The 21,591-nt window shown below is 32.8% G+C and overlaps 1 protein-coding gene across 1 annotated transcript in view; it reads right to left on the minus strand.

The window, feature by feature from the left end:
* Positions 1–1,819: 1,819 nt before the first annotated feature.
* The window catches only part of LOC148064099 (collagen alpha-1(XI) chain-like), a 115,845-nt gene continuing 96,073 nt past the window's right edge, over positions 1,820–21,591 (minus strand). Inside the window, exons 48-67 of the mRNA XM_087810885.1 lie at positions 19,833–19,886; positions 19,697–19,750; positions 19,575–19,628; positions 17,638–17,745; positions 17,510–17,563; positions 17,367–17,420; positions 17,201–17,254; positions 14,160–14,213; positions 10,640–10,747; positions 10,342–10,395; positions 8,576–8,629; positions 8,215–8,322; positions 7,257–7,310; positions 7,152–7,187; positions 7,018–7,071; positions 6,714–6,957; positions 6,539–6,651; positions 6,403–6,471; positions 4,607–4,840; positions 1,820–2,812 (exon numbers count right to left, since the gene is read on the minus strand). Of these exons, the coding sequence (XP_087667011.1) occupies positions 2,666–2,812; positions 4,607–4,840; positions 6,403–6,471; positions 6,539–6,651; positions 6,714–6,957; positions 7,018–7,071; positions 7,152–7,187; positions 7,257–7,310; positions 8,215–8,322; positions 8,576–8,629; positions 10,342–10,395; positions 10,640–10,747; positions 14,160–14,213; positions 17,201–17,254; positions 17,367–17,420; positions 17,510–17,563; positions 17,638–17,745; positions 19,575–19,628; positions 19,697–19,750; positions 19,833–19,886 (1,761 nt within the window). The 3' untranslated portion in view covers positions 1,820–2,665. The remainder of the gene's footprint in view (positions 2,813–4,606; positions 4,841–6,402; positions 6,472–6,538; positions 6,652–6,713; positions 6,958–7,017; positions 7,072–7,151; positions 7,188–7,256; positions 7,311–8,214; positions 8,323–8,575; positions 8,630–10,341; positions 10,396–10,639; positions 10,748–14,159; positions 14,214–17,200; positions 17,255–17,366; positions 17,421–17,509; positions 17,564–17,637; positions 17,746–19,574; positions 19,629–19,696; positions 19,751–19,832; positions 19,887–21,591) is intronic.

A 21,591-nucleotide genomic window follows, 5' to 3' on the forward strand; every position in this document is an offset into this window, starting at 1 on the left:
ATTTGTTTTCAAACTAAAATATGTACAAACATCAGCTTTAAAAGCTGCTGGAGTCACTGTATCCTCTCGTCCTCAGTCGTAACTGCTTTCATTTGTTTTCAAACTAAAATATGTACAAACATCAGCTTTAAAAGCTGCTGGAGTCACTGTATCCTCTCGTCCTCAGTCGTAACTGCTTTAATTTGTTTTCAAACTAAAATATGTACAAACATCAGCTTTAAAAGCTGCTGGAGTCACTGTATCCTCTCGTCCTCAGTCGTAACTGCTTTCATTTGTTTTCAAACTAAAATATGTACAAACATCAGCTTTAAAAGCTGCTGGAGTCACTGTATCCTCTCGTCCTCAGTCGTAACTGCTTTAATTTGTTTTCAAACTAAAATATGTACAAACATCAGCTTTAAAAGCTGCTGGAGTCACTGTATCCTCTCGTCCTCAGTCGTAACTGCTTTAATTTGTTTTCAAACTAAAATATGTACAAACATCAGCTTTAAAAGCTGCTGGAGTCACTGTATCCTCTCGTCCTCAGTCGTAACTGCTTTCATTTGTTTTCAAACTAAAATATGTACAAACATCAGCTTTAAAAGCTGCTGGAGTCACTGTATCCTCTCGTCCTCAGTCGTAACTGCTTTAATTTGTTTTCAAACTAAAATATGTACAAACATCAGCTTTAAAAGCTGCTGGAGTCACTGTATCCTCTCGTCCTCAGTCGTAACTGCTTTCATTTGTTTTCAAACTAAAATATGTACAAACATCAGCTTTAAAAGCTGCTGGAGTCACTGTATCCTCTGGTCCTCAGTCATAACTACTTTCATTTGTTTTCAAACTAAAATATGTACAAACATCAGCTTTAAAAGCTGCTGGAGTCACTGTATCCTCTCGTCCTCAGTTGGAACTAGTTTGATTTGTTTTCAAACAAAAATATGTCCAAACATCAGCTTTACAAGCTGCTGGAGTCACTGTATCCTCTCGCCCTCAGTCGTAACTGCTTTCATTTGTTGAAAATCAAAATATGTCCAAAGATCAGCTTTAAAAAGCTCCTGGAGTCACTGTATCCTCTCGTCCTCAGTCATCAACAGGATCCTTACGGAATTTAAATGTACATTTAGCTCGGAAGACGCATTAGCGACGCAAAAAATCTTGACGTGTTAATTGTCAATTTAAAAAAATCAAAAAAGCTGCTGGAGTCATTGTATCCTCTCGTCCTCAGTCATCACCAGGATTTAACATGACTTCTGCCATCTGGTGGGAGAAAGTATAATTTGCAACTCAAAAATATTAAAAAATTGAGTGTATATTTGGATGTTAATCGCACATTTAAAAGAAATACTATTTTACTTTGAACATATTCTTTTGTAATCAAAACTATAAAAGAACTTTAATAAAATAATTTATGATTAAAGTATCACGAAAAATACCCCAATATTTTCCTTTGTAACACAATTTTTTTTTTTTTTAAATGAAGGAATAGTTTTAGTGGTATATTTGCTAGCTAAGCTAGGGGCTAACAGTAAACTCCCATTTTACTTTTACATTTTTTGAAGATTATAAAGTACATTTCTGCCTCTCTAATCCACCATTTTGACATTCCAGTTCCCTTAGACCCCCGGCAAGACGACCTCCTTTTTTTTTTTTAGATGTGACTAAGAGTTTTATTTTCCTGGCTTCTCTTAAAAACTCTTTCTCAGGACGTTTCCGGAAAGAGATAATTCCGCCGTCTTTGCTCCGACTGCTGCCCCCGCGACCTTTACATTCTACTAGCATTTAGCACGATTAGCTCAAAAGACAAGATTAATAAAGAAAAAGATTCTTCAGCCCAAAATGAGATGAAACCACGTTCAGAATCCAGTTTTAATATCTTAAAATCAACAATTTTAAGGCACACGAAAACAGTTTCTGGAAGATTCATGTAGAACAACGTGAAGAACCGACAAAACAAAAAAAAAAATCTATTTAAAATAAAAAACAAGAGAGTAAATTGAGTCTAAGATTTAGATTAAGTTAATATTTCATGGCTTTTATTTCCCTTCTGGTGACGAGACAGTGTCATAAAACATCGGAATGTTCCAGTTCTGTTATTTACATGTCGACTGATTATTCTTTATTCGCTCACAATTCTTGACAACCAAAGAAAAAACAAAAAAAGATAAAAATTCAAATATATATATTAAAAGCTGGGACACATGCAAGTTTATTTTAAAGTGGATTCGAAAGGAACAATATTGTACAAAATAATAATATTAATTACATTTTTTTTATCAATAAAAAAAGCACTTTTTTTTAGCACCTGCGTCTTGTGGTTCTGCACAAAACTTCTGTGGTTTTATCAGCACCCGGGGGGTCAGGGGGGGGGAGGGAAGGGGGCGAGGAAGGGGGTCATGGGGGGCGAGGAAGGGGGGGTACTCTGTCGCTGAAGGTCCGGCATCAGATGTCCTTTTACCCGACGTCACTCCCGTCTCTGAGATAAAGTCACATGATCGTGGCGCCACAAGGGCGAGGAAGGGAAGGGGGGGCGCTTCGTGACAGGGCAAGGGGGCGCTCTTCTGCTTCCAGAGGGAAGGGGGGGGGCGGGGCTTTAGTGGATCTTTGGCAACACAGGGAGTCGAGAATCGAAAACCTCCGACCCGGCGGGCGGGGGAGGGGGGCAGAGGAGGGCAGGGGGGCGAGTCTAGCCGAGGAAGCAGACGGGGCCGACCTCGAAGCCGAACCTCTGCTGCGAGTCTCCAAAGTCGTTCAGCATGACGTCGATGATTGGCAGCTGGTCGATGCGAGGCGTGTCGATCTGCAGCACCGTCTTGGAGTAACCCTGCTTCACCTGCGGAGCGACAGCGGTTACATACGTGTGGAGACGCGTGTCGCTGACGTCACGCTATTCAAGGTTTATAGTTTGACCTTTTTCTATTCTAAGGATGTTTTTCTGGCATTGGATTTTTCTTCAAATAATTGAATTTTTGTTTTAATCATTTAAAAAAAAAAAAAAAATCCTTTTAATAACTGCATTTTTTAAAATAATTTAACATTTTTTTTTTGAATTGTTTTTTGAATAATTGATTCAAAAACAATAATAATAATTATCTTTTTAATAATAGTATTTATTTTAAAGATGGGAATTTTCTTGAAAGAATTGTTTTTATTTTTGAATTATTTTATTTTATTTTGAATAATTAAACAGTTTTTTTGATAATTCTTTTTTTTGAATAATTTAATTTCTTTTTTTTTAATAATTGAAAGGTTTTTAGAATAATTGAATTGTTATTTTAAAAATATATGCATTTATTTGAATAATTGAATTGTTATTTAAAAATATATGTATTTATTTGAATAATTCAATTGTTATTTCAAAATATATATATTTATTTGAATAATTGAATTGTTATTTAAAAATATATGTATTTATTTGAATAATTGAATTGTTATTTAAAAATATATGTATTCATTTGAATAATTGAATTGTTATTTAAAAATATATATATTTATTTGAATAATTGAATTGTTATTTAAAAATATATATATTTATTTGAATAATTGAATTGTTATTTAAAAATAGATGTATTTATTTGAATAATTGAATTGTTATTTAAAAATATATATATTTATTTGAATAATTGAATTGTTATTTAAAAATATATGTATTTATTTGAATAATTGAATTGTTATTTAAAAATATATGTATTTATTTGAATAATGTAATTGTTATTTAAAAATATATGTATTTATTTGAATAATTGAATTGTTATTTAAAAATATATGTATTTATTTGAATAATTTAATTGTTATTTAAAAATATATATATTTATTTGAATAATTTAATTGTTATTTAAAAATACATGTATTTATTTGAATAATTTAATTGTTATTTAAAAATATATATTTATTTGAATAATTTAATTGTTATTTAAAAATATATATATTTATTTGAATAATTGAATTGTTATTTAAAAATATATGTATTTATTTGAATAATTTAATAATTCATTCATTTAATTTCTTTAGTATTTAATTTTTTTTTTAATGATTCAATTGTTTTTTGGAGTAATTGAAATGTTTCTTTTTTAAATAATTGAATCCAATAATTCAATACTGAAAATTTTAAATAATAAAAACAACTAATTACTAAAAAACAAACAAATACAACATTATTAATATAGAAATGATTGAATTAAATGCTTAAAAAACAACAAGTGTTCAATATTCTGATTCACTTCCTTAATAAATGCTTAAAACTAAATCACATAAACTACAGGTTGACAAACTGTCACTACTTTAGTGATGAGTTCACTGAGAGGGAGTGAGACAAGTGTTAGAAAACAAAACATGTCAAAAGATGTCAGAAAGTGAGTCCAACAGTGATTTAATTGTCGTTTTAAGGCTAGTTTGATACAAATCTTTTAATTAAAAGTTATTTTTAAGTTGTTAAGGTTAAATATTCCAGTTTCACAAAAACTCTAGTGATGAAAAACAAGTTATTTAAGACGATACTTATCTCTAAAAAATAAAATAAATCACTCATGAAAACTTAAATAATATAAAGTGCATGGCGACTAACTTATTCAGGCATGAGTTCGCTGAGAGGGAGTGAGAGGAATGTCAGTCATGACGGGTTAGTTACCGAGCAGCCGTCGACCAGAGGCTTGATGAACTGGTTGTTGTCGTACGACATCTCCTCGTCGTTGGAGCCCAGGAAGCGAAGCCCCTTGTCGTAGCTGTCGGCCTTGGCGTCGTACCACCCCACCGACTGGTGGCAGGTGTAGGTGAAGTTCTGTCGCGCCGCCGAGCTCAGCAGCTTCAGGAACGTCATCTGCACCGGAGTGATGGAGTTCTCCGACACGTCCACGTAGTTGAGCTGCAGGAGCAGGAGGAGGAAGGCGATGATGTCACAGACAGGTGTTTCAGTAAAATAATAATGAAGGATTGAACATTTAAAAGGTTGAAACTTGATTTATTATGTTTTTTAAGCATTGATTTTTAAAAAATAATTAAATAAAATATGTTTTATATAAAAATGTTGATTTAAAAAGAGATTTATTTATTGTAATATTGGCTTTGTTTTTAAAAATACTTTTATTAAATTATTTATTTATTAGAAGGTAAATAAATATATATATTTTTAAATTTAAAATGTATTTATAAAAAGGTTAAATTTGTTTAAAAAAAAAATTCAATATATATATATTATATATATTATATACATATATATTTTATTATATATATATATATATATATATATTTTCCTTTTTAAATTTAGTTAAATTTATATATTTTTTTCAAATTTAAAACATTTTTATAAATAACATTTATTATATTTTAATTCCATAATTCATTTTTTTTAATTTTCTTTTTTTTTTAAACAACTGCTGGAAAATTTAAATTAAATTATACCAACATTTTTATATTGAATTTAAAAGAATGTGAATTTAAAATTATTGTAATTAAAATATCTAATCGTCTGTGTTAACAAATAAATAAAAAAGTTTGATAATATTCAAACGTAGATATTCAATCATCTAAAACAAATTATTTCATGAAATTATTAAACTCATTTTTTGCTTAAAAACAACATTTTTGATAAATTAATTCAAGGTTTTAACTAGTGATGGTCTGCGAGGCTTCATGAAACAGTGTCATGTTGTTCAGAGGTCAGTAGGTGGCGCCATCAGTTTAAAAATGATGTATCATTAGAACAGTTGTTCAAAACAAAGGTAAATAATGCAGAGACACCATCTAGTGGACTCTGAAGATAATTACACTGTTTCATGAAGCTTCATCAACACATCACTCCCATCTAGTGGACTCTGAAGATAATGACACTGTTTCATGAAGCTTCATCAACACATCACTACCATCTAGTGGACTCTGAAGATAATGACACTGTTTCATGAAGCTTCATCAACACATCACTACCATCTAGTGGACTCTGAAGATAAAGACACTGTTTCATGAAGCTTCATCAACACATCACTACCATCTAGTGGACTCTGAAGATAATGACACTGTTTCATGAAGCTTCATCAACACATCACTACCATCTAGTGGACTCTGATGATAATGACACGGTTTCATGAAGCTTCATCAACACATCACTACCATCTAGTGGACTCTGAAGATAAAGACACTGTTTCATGAAGCTTCATCAACACATCACTACCATCTAGTGGACTCTGAAGATAATGACACTGTTTCATGAAGCTTCATCAACACATCACTACCATCTAGTGGACTCTGAAGATAATGACACTGTTTCATGAAGCTTCATCAACACATCACTACCATCTAGTGGACTCTGAAGATAATGACACTGTTTCATGAAGCTTCATCAACACATCACTACCATCTAGTGGACTCTGAAGATAATGACACTGTTTCATGAAGCTTCATCAATAGTTTATAAGAATCAAATCCACTCACAATCTTTCCTCTCTTAAACTCGCTGAACCAGGATCCTGGAGACTCCTTGGGCCAGTTGGAGATCCTGACCTGTGAGATCACAGAGTTTGTTCCTCATTATCATCTTCTTCTCCATCATCACTCGCTCGTTACTCACTCCTGCAGATTTCTTATCTGGGAAGACGCAGGTTTCTCCGCCCGCCGTGAAGTTGCACAACACCTTGATGGAGTCTCCGATGCAGCCCTGGTTGGGATCGATCCAGTATTCACCTGGAGGACGGAGCGGAGTGAGGACGTGGCCCCCAAGACTCGGGGGACTTCTCTGATCCTACCGTCGGGGAAGTCCGGCTGGCTGAGGCGCAGGTCGTTGCAGGTCCGGGCCGGGTTGTCCTGCGTCCCCAGAGGGAACTTCATGCGCTCGATGTCCTGCTTGAGGTTGTTGAGGGACCCGAACACGTCCTCGATGCCCTCCTCCATCCCGTAGTCCATCAGCGACTCGTCGGCCTGGGCCTGACGCCGGGCCCTCTTGCCCGAGTGCTGGATGGGGAGCGGCTGGATGAAGTCTCCGGGCGGACCCTGGGGGACCAGAGAGTCAACTTCCTGTCTTGATGAGCTAAGAGAAGATAAAGAACCTACAGGTGGTCCAGGGGGTCCGATCAACCCTGTGTCTCCCTTCTGTCCAGATGATCCCTGAGGAACGAGATGAGATCTAAGTTTAGGACAAGACGCCGGAGAATCATCCGGAACCGGATCACGAGACTGAAACTTACGGAGGATCCTTTAGAACCTTTTTGTCCATGAGTTCCCTGAAGACACAGAGACCGTCAGCGACTGAAACAGTTTCATGAACATTAACAGGAAGATTCAGGACTCACAGGAATACCAGGAGGACCAGGAGGACCGAGCGGACCCGAGTTCCCACCAAGACCCTGAATCAAAAACAAGATGGAAAAACTGAGTGAGATATATTTGACATTGTTGTGCTTTAGTTCATCCATATTATAATTACCATCAATGTTTACTTGATGTTTCAATTAAAAAAAAAATTTATTTCATATTGTAGGCTCTTAATATATATGTCATATTTTTAACACTAGTTTAACAATACAATTAAATATGTATTTATACTGTATTATGTTAAACTATTGAACTATTCACCTCAAAACAACACAATTTAATTTATTTTAAAGCTCATTGTTCCTTTATTATTAAAAAGAAAAATTTAGATGCAAGTGTATTTCTTTAAAAATACATTTTTGTCTGTACCATTTTTTTGGAGTATTTTTTTTCATACTATAATCTTTTAGTACATATTTTTCTTTTTTAACCCCGTTTTTGCCCTTTAGAAAATACATCTTGTGTTGTGTTTTTTGTTTTTCTGAGTTATTCTATGTATTTATGTCTATTTCTTTTTTTGGGATGATTTTAAAATTATTTTTATTATTTTTTTTGTGTTTTTTTAATTTTATTTTGTTTTTTCCAGGGAATCTATTTCATGTTTTTATTTTCTTTCTAAGTAATGATGAAAAAGATCAGGTCGAAAAAAACGTACTTAAATTAATTACTCAGAAAAAACAGACCTACTACAAAAAAACAAACAAATAAAGAATAGTGAACAAAATACGCTTTTTAAAAATCCGATAATATATAATTTTTTTAAAAAATATTCTACGATAAACAGAAACAAATATTATTTCTCTGTCAATCAAATGACTTTTGAGTTTGATATAGAGATGAAGTTTGACTTGAAGCTGCACAAACAAAAACATCTTCAAAGACACGTCGTCTTGCAAATATAAACACAAGTAATATAATGTACGAAGAATCACTTACGGAATCACCCTTCCCTCCAGCCAGTCCCTGAGGTCCAGGAAGTCCTCTGTCTCCCTTCTCTCCGGACTCCCCAGGGGGCCCGATCAGACCGATGAGACCAGGATGACCCTGAACGGAGAAGATCACGGAACCGGAATTAAACCGATGTCTCGTTCATCACTTTGGATGCAGTTTTTATTGTGTGCGTTGAGCTGTAAAGTGTGTGTACATTAGCTACGTGATGAGTGTGTTGATGGCATCGAACCCATTATTATGATATCGTGGGGATTTAAACCGATTCATAAATCAACTCCCGGCGTCAGCAGATACCAGCAACACACACTGAAGCAATTTTGAGATAAGCATCGTAATAATCTCTTGCCTTCTCTCCTTTTCCTCCAGAGTCGCCTTTCATCCCGGGAAGTCCAGGGGGTCCCTGTGGGGGGAGAAGACTTTTTCAAACACTGAGACTCACATTATTCCAGTGTGTCGAGGACTATGACTTCGTCAAAACCCTCCCCTGGTCCTGACAGTTAATCCCGATAAAACGGTCCCGAGATTATTTTCTTTAAATGAACTAACGTGAGCAGCGTGAAGGTTATAATCCAGATTTTAATCTCCTCTCTTTAAATGTGTATTTTTTTAGTGATGATGTGTTTATGAACCAGTGTCATGTTGTTCAGAGGTCAGTAGGTGGCGCCATCAGTTGTTGATGAAACAGTAATGACACTGTTTCATGAAGCTTCATCAACACATCACTAGTATTTTTTATAGTAAATCACTTAAATAAATGAAGATTTGGACTAAGAATCTGAGGATGAGATTATATAAAGCGTCATAAGCGTCATTAGAAAAAGTGATTTACCTTTTGAAGATCAGTAATCCAGAAGTATTTTAGATTGCGATGTAAAAATCCTAAATGTGCTCAATCTAACTGCGTTTGAAGTTTCTAATCCCCGATCAATAATTCCGTGGTGTTGTTCGTTAATAAACAATCACATAAAGTGTCTAATCCCGAACACTTCATCCAAATAAATTGTATTTAACGGTGTTAGAGAATATTGATATGTGCGATACATCGCGATATTCTTTAACATGACACCGTATCGATACTCGACGGCACTGTATCGATTTAGTTCTTTCACGGTTTATATTTAAATAAAGTGTGTTAAACTTATGGCAGCAGTCATCATGTCCTCTTATGGTAAACCAACAATGAGATCCCAGGGATGACTGAGGACAAGAGGATACAGCTAAGATCACATTTGGACATATTTTGGTTTGAAAACAAATGAAAGCATTTACAACTGAGGACGAGAGGATACAGTGAGTCCAGCAGCTTTTAAAGCTGAAGTTTGGACATATTTTGGTTTGAAAACAAATGAAAGCAGTTACGACTGAGGACGAGAGGATACAGTGACTCCAGCAGTTTTTAAAGCTGAAGTTTGCACATACTTTGGATTGAAAACAAATGAAAGCAGTTACGACTGAGGACGAGAGGATACAGTGACTCCAGCAGTTTTTAAAGCTGAAGTTTGCACATACTTTGGTTTGAAAACAAATGAAAGCAGTTACGACTGAGGACGAGAGGATACAGTGACTCCAGCAGCTTTTAAAGCTGAAGTTTGGACATATTTTGGTTTGAAAACAAATGTAAGCAGTTACGACTGAGGACGAGAGGATACAGTGACTCCAGCAGCTTTTAAAGTTGATGTTTGGACATATTTTGGTTTTAAAACAAATGAAAGCAGTTACGACTGAGGACGAGAGGATACAGTGAGTCCAGCAGCTTTTAAAGCTAATGTTTGGACATATTTTGGTTTTAAAACAAATGAAAGCAGTTACAACTGAGGACAAGGGTCATGTGGTTTGTAAATTCTGCTAAACCAGAGTCAAGTACTGGACAATACTACACATACTGTATGTATATACTTGTTACTACAGTATAACAATATATGGTATAGTTTATCCTGTATCGCGATAAGTATCATATCATCAGAATAAATGTAATTTTATTACTAATATAATCCACAAAAAACCCTATAAAATCCTCAAAGTTGTTTGATGATGTTAGCCATCAATTAATCTTAAAAATAAAGTTAAAATCCCATTAATTTAATCCTAAAATGTTGTCAATCGGTGTCTTACGATTGGTCCTGGAAGTCCGTCTTGTCCAGAAGCGCCAGGAAGTCCTTGCTCGCCCTGAAATCAAACGTATATTAAAATAATCAAAGTACGTTTCTGCTCGACGTGCATCAGCATAGATGTTATCATTCAAAGATGTGAAGTTTCTTCACATTCATTATCAATTAGATATGATGCAAATACACGACATTTAGAAAATTAAAGGAGTTAAAAGCAATTTAAAATAGAAGTTACTTCGATTTCAAATGGATGTTTCACCAAAATGTAGAGTCATTCAGATTCTACCACATCATTAACTCACCACAGGTCCGGGGATTCCACGTAGACCCTCAGGACCGGCCTTGCCATTGGGCCCCTGGGGTCCCACCGGGCCGGTCTTTCCAACGGCTCCCTCGGCTCCGGCTTCTCCCTGTAGAATTAAAAAATAAACAGAATAAACTCTTGTTGTCGCTCCACACGACTCAGGGAAACATCTCCGGCGCATTTTTCTTTATTAAAAAAATACATCTGCTCGTCTCTCAGGAGAGAGTCTGCGGAGCAGAAATGTCACGACGACGACGACGAGAGATTAAATTGTTCCGACAACTAATTAGCGTTTTATCGAACCCTGGTGAAGCTCCGTCGTGTTCCGATCAATCTGTTACCTTCGCTGCTCTTTGTGCGACGATCAAAGATAGACGTCGAGCGTCTTAATGTACGATGGTGGGAAGAGAAGATAATAGTATTCATCGCAATATTACTAACAATATTACTAACAATGTTACTAACAATGTTACTAACAATGTTACTAACAATATAAATAACAATATTACTAACAATATTACTAACAATGTTACTAACAATGTTACTAACAATGTTACTAACAATATAAATAACAATATTACCAGCAATATTACTAACAATGTTACCAACAATGTTAATAACAATGTTACTAACAATATAAATGACAATATTACTAACAATATTACTAACAATATTACTAACAATGTTACTAACAATGTTACTAACAATGTTACTAACAATATAAATAACAATATTACTAACAATATTACTAACAATGTTACTAACAATGTTACTAACAATGTTACTAACAATGTAAATAACAATATTGCTAACAATATTACTAACAATGTTACTAACAATGTTACTAACAATATAACTAACAATATTACTAACAATATTACTAACAATGTTACTAACAATGTTACTAACAATATAACTAACAATATTACTAACAATATTACTAACAATATTACTAACAATGTTACTAACAATGTTACTAACAATGTTACTAACAATATAAATAACAATATTACCAGCAATATTACTAACAATGTTACCAACAATGTTAATAACAATGTTACTAACAATATAAATAACAATATTACTAACAATATTACTAACAATATTACTAACAATGTTACTAACAATGTTACTAACAATGTTACTAACAATGTTACTAACAATATAAATAACAATATTACTAACAATATTACTAACAATGTTACTAACAATGTTACTAACAATGTTACTAACAATATAAATAACAATATTGCTAACAATATTACTAACAATGTTACTAACAATGTTACTAACAATATAACTAACAATATTACTAACAATATTACTAACAATGTTACTAACAATGTTACTAACAATATAAATAACAATATTACTAACAATATTACTAACAATGTTACTAACAATGTTACTAACAGTGTTACTAACAATATAAATGACAATATTACTAACAATATTACTAACAATGTAACTAACAATGTTACTAACAATATAAATAACAATATTACTAACAATATTACTAACAATGTTACTAACAATGTTACTAACAATGTTACTAACAATATAAATAACAATATTACTAACAATATTACTAACAATATTACTAACAATGTTACTAACAATGTTACTAACAATATAAATAACAATATTACTAACAATGTTACTAACAATGTTACTAACAATATAAATAACAATATTACTAACAATATTACTAACAATGTTACTAACAATATAAATAACAATATTACTAACAATATTACTAACAATGTTACTAACAATGTTACTAACAATGTTACTAACAATATAAATAACAATATTACTAACAATATTACTAACAATGTTACTAACAATGTTAATAACAATGTTACTAACAATATAAATAACAATATTACTAACAATATTACTAACAATATTACTAACAATGTTACTAACAATGTTACTAACAATATAAATAACAATATTACTAACAATGTTACTAACAATGTTACTAACAATGTTACTAACAATGTTACTAACAATGTAAATAACAATATTGCTAACAATATTACTAACAATGTTACTAACAATGTTACTAACAATATAACTAACAATATTACTAACAATATTACTAACAATGTTACTAACAATGTTACTAACAATATAAATAACAATATTACTAACAATATTACTAACAATGTTACTAACAATGTTACTAACAGTGTTACTAACAATATAAATGACAATATTACTAACAATATTACTAACAATGTTACTAACAATGTTACTAACAATATAAATAACAATATTACTAACAATATTACTAACAATGTTACTAACAATGTTACTAACAATGTTACTAACAATATAAATAACAATATTGCCAACAATATTACTAACAATGTTACTAACAATGTTACAAAACAATATAAATAACAATATTACTAACAATATTACTAACAATATTACTAACAATGTTACCTACAATGTTACTAACAATATAAATAACAATATTGCTAACAATGTTACTAACAATGTTACTAACAATATAACTAACAATATTGCTAACAATATTACTAACAATATAACTAACAATATTGCTAATTGATCCAGACTTTTCTAACTGGGTTGTGCAAACAAGTTCTGTTTCTCTATCGCACCCTTAAGTATATTTACGACTAAGATAATATAAATAATCATATTACATAATTACCATGATGTTTCAAATGTTCATATAAACCTAATAAAGCTAGAAAAAAATAGGAAAAATCTCGATAAATCGCACTATATTCTACTTGACTTAGTTTGTTTTTTTAACTATAGTTATTTTATTTGATTTACACTTCAATAATTCAATTTTTTTTAACTATAAATGTTCAAAGCGTTTGTTCATTTTTGTGCAATCAAACCGCAGGCCAGTAGATGGCGTTGCGACCCGCGCAGAATGAACAATAAAATCCGGCCATGACTCAGGATGAGAGGATACAGTCGACTGTACAGAGCAGCTTTTAAAAGCCGATGTTATCTTAGATAGATAGAGAGAGAGAGAGAGAGAGAGAGAGAGAGAGGATGGGAGAGAGAAAGAGAGAAAGAGAGAGAGATAGATGATAGATGGATGGATGGATGGATGGATGGATGGATGGATGGATGGATGGATGGATGGATGGATGGATGGATGGATGGATGGATGGATGGATGGATGGATGGATGGATGGATGGTGAGATGTATGGATGAATAGATTGATGGATGAATAGATTGATGGATGGATGGATGGATGGATGGATGGATGGATGGATGGATGGATGGATGGATGGATGGATGGATGGATGGATGGATGGATGGATGGATGGATGGATGGATGAATGGATGGATGGATGGATAGATAGAAAGATGAAGAGATGTATGGATGGATAGATTGATGGATGGATGGATGGATGGATGGATGGATGGATGGATGGATGGATGGATGGATGGGTTGATAGATAGTGGAGGTGAAGAAAATAAAACGATTAAAAAAATCTTGAATATTGATATTGAAACTGACCTTTGACCCCTTCTCACCCTGTCGACCCTCAGGTCCGGCGGCTCCGACGGGTCCCTGTAAAGAAAAAAAAAAGAACATTTTGTAACAAAACAAACGAGATTTGATCGTAAACCTTGAACAAGAGTCGTGTGACAAACATCCCTCGACTCTGACCTTCCCGTTAAAAACACACACATGTCCTGAATTCCTCGACTAAAAGCTCGGCAGCGTTTTCACCAAAACAGCCTCGGGTCAGAACCGGCTGCTGCCATTAGAAGCGTTAATCCAATGGAGCAGACCCGAGCCAGGAGCCAGCCTTCTTCCACCAGCGTTATGAGTTCAGCCATCAGAGGGGGGGGGGGGCCGGGGGGGGGGCTGCTAATGTAGTCGAGCGACAACATGCATCAGCGAGCATCGAATCACACGTCGATTTACAAGAGATATTGTTGCTGGAAGTTTGTTGATGCAGCGACAAATTGGATTAAAGCGAACCTGGAACTCAAATGGATTCAGTGAACTTCACCGAAGTAGAGAATATTGAAAGTTTTAATTTGTTTTTAAAGAATTAAAAACATATTTTTAAATAAATAAATGAAAATAATTAGTCATTTTCAATATACCCTTGGGTAATTTAATTCAAGAATGTTGATATAAGTCTATAAAGTTGTCTCCCGTCTGTAATCTCAGCGAACGAGAGGTTACGAGAGTCCATTATGACGTAATATTGGCTTCACTCCTCCTCCAGCTGTAATCACGCCCCGCTTTGTTTATACAAAGAGTTCCTTCGAGGTATTAAGTTCAAAATTTAGAATATTTCAAAATAAAAAATATATATATATTTTTTACACATAGAGGCTGATGTTTGTATTACAATAAATAAAATGCTAAAAAATATGTTTTTTAATTTGTGGAATTTTGGTGTAAAATTACGATCAGACAGAACCAAACGATCAACATTTTTTTGTTGAATTTTTAAATAATTTTTTGAATTAAAGGAATTATAATATCGAACTGTATCTGTAAAATAAAGTTTATTCAGTTTGAAAATATTTTTAAATTCGATTATTCAATAAAAACTAATTCTACCTTTCAAAATAGAAATGATTGAATTTATTCATTTAATAAAAAACTAAAAAACAACATTTCAATAAAAAAAATTCAAATTTCAAATGTTATTAAAATCTTTATTCAATCATTAAAAAAAAAAGAAGAAAAAAACAAACAACATTTCAATACAGAAAAATGAAATGTTATTGAAATTTGAATTAAATAATTTAATTTAAAAAAAAAAATGAAATGTTTAAAAAACAACATTTCAATCCAAAAAAATAATAAATTGTTATTGAAATTTGAATTCAATAATTTAATTTAAAAAATATGAAAATATTTAAAATAAATACATTTCGATACCAAAAAAAAAAAGTTATTGAAATTTGAATTAAATAATTTAATAAAAATAATGATCATTTAATATTCTGACACTTACTAAAGACATGATTTCTTATCAGTAAATATTTAAACCATATTCTCTTTCACTTACATTTCTACTTATTTATTATTGTCATTTTTCCAAGCAAACATTTCTCCACTTAAAGAATAACAACCTCCATCAATAACTTGTAAAGTGAATTAAGATCTGAAGCGATTCATGTTCTTCACGTTTATCTTCCTCCAGAATCAACTTCTCTGTTCGGTCGCGATAAGCAACCAATCAGGCGACATCGGAAAAATTGATCGATTATTGTTTCTCACGCATCTCTGCTGAAGAGTTTCTCTCCATTAGTGCAGTCGGACACAAAATCATTGACTGACGTGAACAGAATGGATGGAAGTTTTTTGTGTCGACACAAACATGAACCAACAACTAGCAACACAAACGTGACTCGCTCGCACATCGTACACACTGAGGGAATCCTGTGGTTATCAGTGTCATCAGAATATTGAATATTATCATGTTGCATTATTATTTCAAGTATTTCATTTTTGTTTTAGTATAATTTAATAATTTCTTTATTGAAAGGCTGATATAATTTTTATTTTATTACTATTGAATTAAAAAAATCGAATCAAATATATTTAAAATGAATATAAAGTTTGATATTTTATGTCCAATAATTCAAAAACATTTTTTCAATTTTTTAGCCGTTAAAATTGAAGATTGTCCTGCAACACTTTTATACCAATATTATTATATTGAATTAAAAAAAATCTAAAATAAAAAAATATTTAATTTAGAAAATAGAAATAAATGATTGAATTAAATATTTTAAATGTTGGAACATTATTATTATTGATTTTTTTTAAAGCACTAAACTTTGGTTTAAGAATAATTTAATTTAATCATTTCTATGTTGAAAGGCTGATATCATTTTTTTTTTTAAATGTATTATTGAATAAAAAAAGAATAATAATAAACTAATAATATATTTAAAATTAATATAAAATGAAAATACTGTAGAGTTTGATATTTCAATTACAATAAATCAAAAACAATTTTTCTAAACTCAATATTTTTCAATTGGTAGCCGTTAAAATTCAATATTATATATAAAAAGCTATAATAAAAAATAATTATGTATTAATAGAAATTAATTAATTAATTTGATATTTTATATGTTTGAACATTTCATTGTTTCATTGATTTGATTGAAGTATTGGATATTTGTTTTAGATCTAATTGAAAGGCCAATATAATTTTTTCATTATTATTTAAATGAAAAATAATCAAATATATTTAAAAATAAATATAAAATGAATATAAAGTTTGATATTTAAATTTCAGTAAATAAATAAGAAAATTCTAAACTCAATATTTTTCCATTCACAGCCTTTTCAATTCAATATTGTCTGGTGTCACTGTTACACAAACATTCTTAAATTTAATTTAACTAAAAAAAATGTTAAATTTAGAAAAAATAATGTTTGAAATATTTTAATTATAATATCAAACTATGTTTTAATTCAATTATTCAACAAATACAACCTTTCAAATCATCCACTTCTGTAGTTTTTCCCCAAATATCTCTCATTCTGACATCAAATAATGCAAAATATTTACGTACCCGTTTACCAGGTGGTCCAGGTACACCCGCCTCACCAGAAGGTCCAGCAGGTCCCTGGAGAAGATTTCAAATACACAATGTTGTTAAACCTCACTTTGCTTTGCAGCAGCAGAGTTTCTAATCTAATGTTAATACGTTATTTATATTCATATAATGAGAAACTCACAGGCTGACCGGTCTCTCCATCATCTCCCTTGTCACCCGCCAAACCATCAAGACCCTGAAGCCAGAAAAACAAAGGATAAAAATTAAAGAGCGGATTAACTAGTATAACCAACAAAAAGTAAAACTTGTGAGAGAGAAACTTACAGCAACACCGGCCTCTCCAGGGGGTCCTGGGTCTCCTGGGAATCCAACGGGACCCTGTAGAGACGAGAGGCGTGACTGAGAACCATGGATCGTGACAGAGAGGACAGAACGAGGGATGTGGGACTCACGGGGTTTCCTTTGGGACCGTCGTCTCCGGAGGGTCCTCGTGCTCCTGCAGGTCCGGCGGCTCCCGGTGGTCCAGTTTCTCCCTTTTCACCGGTCTCTCCTCGTGAACCCTGGAGAGGAAGATGAGTGACTTTTTGTTTGTTTTGTTTTGAAAATTAATCAGCATGAGGCCGTTTACACACGAGTCTGGTTCTGCTCCAGGTTTCTGCCTATTAAAGGAAGTTGTGATTTACTTTTATATATAGTCTATATATTGTATTATTTTGTATAATATAAACTGTGAATGAACTTGAAATAACTTTCTTATGACCTTTAAATAAATGAAAATAAAATAAAAGTGTTTTTAAGTAAAGAAAAGCTAAATTAATGGGAAATACATCAGTTTAAACAAAATAAAATGAAAAAAACATTAAAAAAAAATATTGCATTTCACCCGCCATGTAATTTTTTTTGTACTAAATATTAAAATATAACAAAAATCTCCTAGTATTTGTTACAAAAATGAATTAATTTGAACAGCAGAAATAGTTAAACACACAACAAAACCTAGTGGGACTGCACACTCACTGCACCCACCTTACTTATGGTGCTAAAAACATAACTCCCATGATGCCTTTCTGTTTGTTTAGTGATGCGTGATTGGTCACAACAATATTACAAAATATAAATATATATATCTATGTTGCCATGTCAAAAGTTATCGACGGCTGTAATTGGTTGACTGGGCGGCAAAGCACTGGGGCAACGACGACACCTCATATGCAATGTTGAGTTTACAAGTTCAAATAAATGTTGTTAATTGAAACAAGAGGAAACCAAAATACTACTTCATGTGAAAATGTATTAGTATTTGTGTATAGTATAGATTATAGTAAAAATATTTACATCAGCTAATCCAATTTTCTGTTCTTTATCGCTATTTAATAAAAAAAAGAAAAAATATACTGTATATATATATATACCTGTATATATATATACTATATATTTCTTTATATTTTGTACATTTTGTTTTATAAATTTACAGAAAAACTGCATTTTCATTTTTATGTATAGTTTATCTATGTTCATTTTTTTTACGGTTATTGGTCACAACAATATTACAAAATATAAATATATATATCTATGTTGCCATGTCAAAATTTATCAACGGCAGTAATTGGTTGACTGGGCGGCAAAGCACTGGGGCAACGACGACACCTCATATGCAATGTTGAGTGTAGAAGTTCAAATAAATGTTGTTAATTGAAACAAGAGGAAACCAAAATACTACTTCATGTGAAAATGTATTAGTATTTGGATTATGAATCCTCCTCTCTAGCAGAGGATCCCAAGATGGTGTTTTTTTTACCCTGGATGCGTAAATTCGACAGGAGAGAATTGCACAAACGAGTAACAAAAAACTCGGTTCACGTCTGTAGAACAACATCGGACAGAAAATGTCGCTGATTACATATTCCCTGCAGCCGGAGCTGCAACCCGGAGCAACGCTCCATCCATAATTGAAGTTCGTGGCTGAGGACGGACACGCGGCGGGATTGCAAACAATGAACGGGAAAAATAATGATTTCTCGTTTCCGTCATCAACGTCAGACGTAAATCAGAGTTAATGGCAGTTATGAGCTTTAAAAAAAAATACATGTTTGTCAATATGAAGCCACTTCCTGAGGTCCAGCAGAGGGATGGACGTCCAGATCGAAGACGTCCAGACTAATGATCCGCCTCAGCGACCGACATCAGGACGTAATCTTCCGCTTCACCGTTTCATTATCTTTACATTCAATCGTTCAACCTCACACTGCGAGTCGAGGAGAGATTGTTTGTCGTACGCTCACATGTTTCCAAATGACTGGAATCTTAATGAAGCGACTTTCCCCCAAAAATACTTTTTCAAAAGAAAACCTGTGAATATCATTTGCATGCCATTAAAAGCTGTACTTACGCCGATGCCAGGCTCTCCAGGTGATCCCGGGTTACCAGCTTCACCATTCTCTCCCTGTTAATCAATCATATGAACAATTAAAACAGAAAAATATTTTATTTTCTTAAAAAAATACGATGTACCTTTTCTCCAACTGCTCCTGGTCCTCCGACTCCTCCAGGAAGCCCTTGAGCACCCTGGAGTCAAACCACAGCCGCATAAATATTCAATTTTTTCTTCCCGATTTTATGAGCGGGGGAAAAGATTTACACAACTTACATTCGTGCCACCAGAACCTTGAGGACCTCTGGGACCAGGAGGACCTGATGGACCCTGTCACGAGAACATTGAGGTTTGAGACTTAGGATCAAACATTTCTTTTGACACCTGCTCCACCTATAAGAACACAACTAGACATTTTTCCACACAGTTTTCTCCACCTAAAAATCACCTTGTTGTCTTCAGGAAACCAAAAATACTACTTCATATGAAAATGTATTAGTATTTGTGTATATTATAGATTATAGTAAAATATTTCCTTCAGCTATTCCAATTTTCTGTTCTTTATCGCTATTTAATTTAAAAAAAAAATATATATATATATACATAAACTGTATATTTCTTTATATTTTGTACATTTTGTTTTATACATTTAAAGAAAAACTTTGATTTTTATGTGTAGTTTATCTATGATTTTTTTACACATATTTTCCCGCTAAAATCTCTTCTTTATACTGTCAGAAAACTATTCTTTATCAATATTTCGAATTAATAAAATGTTTTTTCTTTTTGTCAGGTTTGGAATCATGACTCAATGCTTTGACTTTAAATAAAGAGTAGAAATCAGATCTGGTTTAAAGTTACACCTTTTACTTGTACAAGTGAGAGAAGAACAGAGTTTACATCTGAATCCTTTTCTGTATCACGGAGCTGTTAGTTCGCCGTTATATCTTAGTCGCAGTTTCAAAGATCGTACTTCTCCTTCAAAGACCGCATCTGTGTACTCACAAGTAAATTTAATAAACTTACTTTAGCTCAGGACTTTCTCATCACTTCTTTAAATACACACTTCATACTTTTACGTTTTAAGTTTTCATTGCCTTTTTTGTTCTTTTTTGGATAAATTTGAATCTGCTGGGTAATTTTTTGTAATTTATGGCCTTTTTATTACATTAGATTAAAATATTACAATATTTCTAATTATCTACGACATTAATAAAAGTTTTTATCCATTCAAACAGTTTTATTTTGAGTCATTTGTATACTTCCATGACCTTGACTTTGTCTCAAGTGCTTTTTAAATCTTGTGTTTTCTAGTCCCGAAGACAACGTCAGTGTCTTCTTTCAATTAAGCACGTTTTAATCAATAAACGTGGAGGGAAATGTAACAAGAACATGTTCCAGCTGGTTAAAAGTCATCAATAATAAACAATCATCAGAACCACAATGAGACTTTTTTCTAAACCAAACACACAAAAAAAAGTGTTTCAGCTTCACATCCTGTCGTCGCCACCAGCAGCTTCCATCAAACCTAAATGTCAAAATGCAAAGCAGCTCATGAATGCAGATGCATCGAAATGAAGCGATACACAGTTTTCACTCTGAAGCGCAGCAGCCGGCGAGAGTCGGAGAATCAATCCGACACACAAATGTCAACATGTTTCCACGGATGTTGTTCTCGACCAAAGATTGACGGGTTTTTTTGGCGACAAAGGGTTTTAAATTCCAAATATAATGACCTCTAAACCAACTCCAATGAGGATTCCTGTCGAGATTCGGATAATTCAAGATTGTTTTCATAAAACAAGGAAAAGATTGTAAAATATTTACGCTCGTTTTATAACAAAAGAAGAATGAGAACGAGTTATTTTGGTTAATATTCAGGATCGCTGCCACTTCGTGGCATTTCAAACCTCTAGACTTCAGAAAGGTCACTTTTACTACTCAAGCTTGAAACTAACGTTTATTCCGGTAAATTCAAATGCTGGACACACGTCCGAAATTCAGATGGGAATGAAAATGAAATCAGATGTGACTA

Source organism: Callionymus lyra, chromosome 16 (assembly GCF_982586985.1).
Source record: "Callionymus lyra chromosome 16, fCalLyr1.hap1.1, whole genome shotgun sequence".
Classification (NCBI taxonomy): Eukaryota; Metazoa; Chordata; class Actinopteri; order Syngnathiformes; family Callionymidae; genus Callionymus; species Callionymus lyra.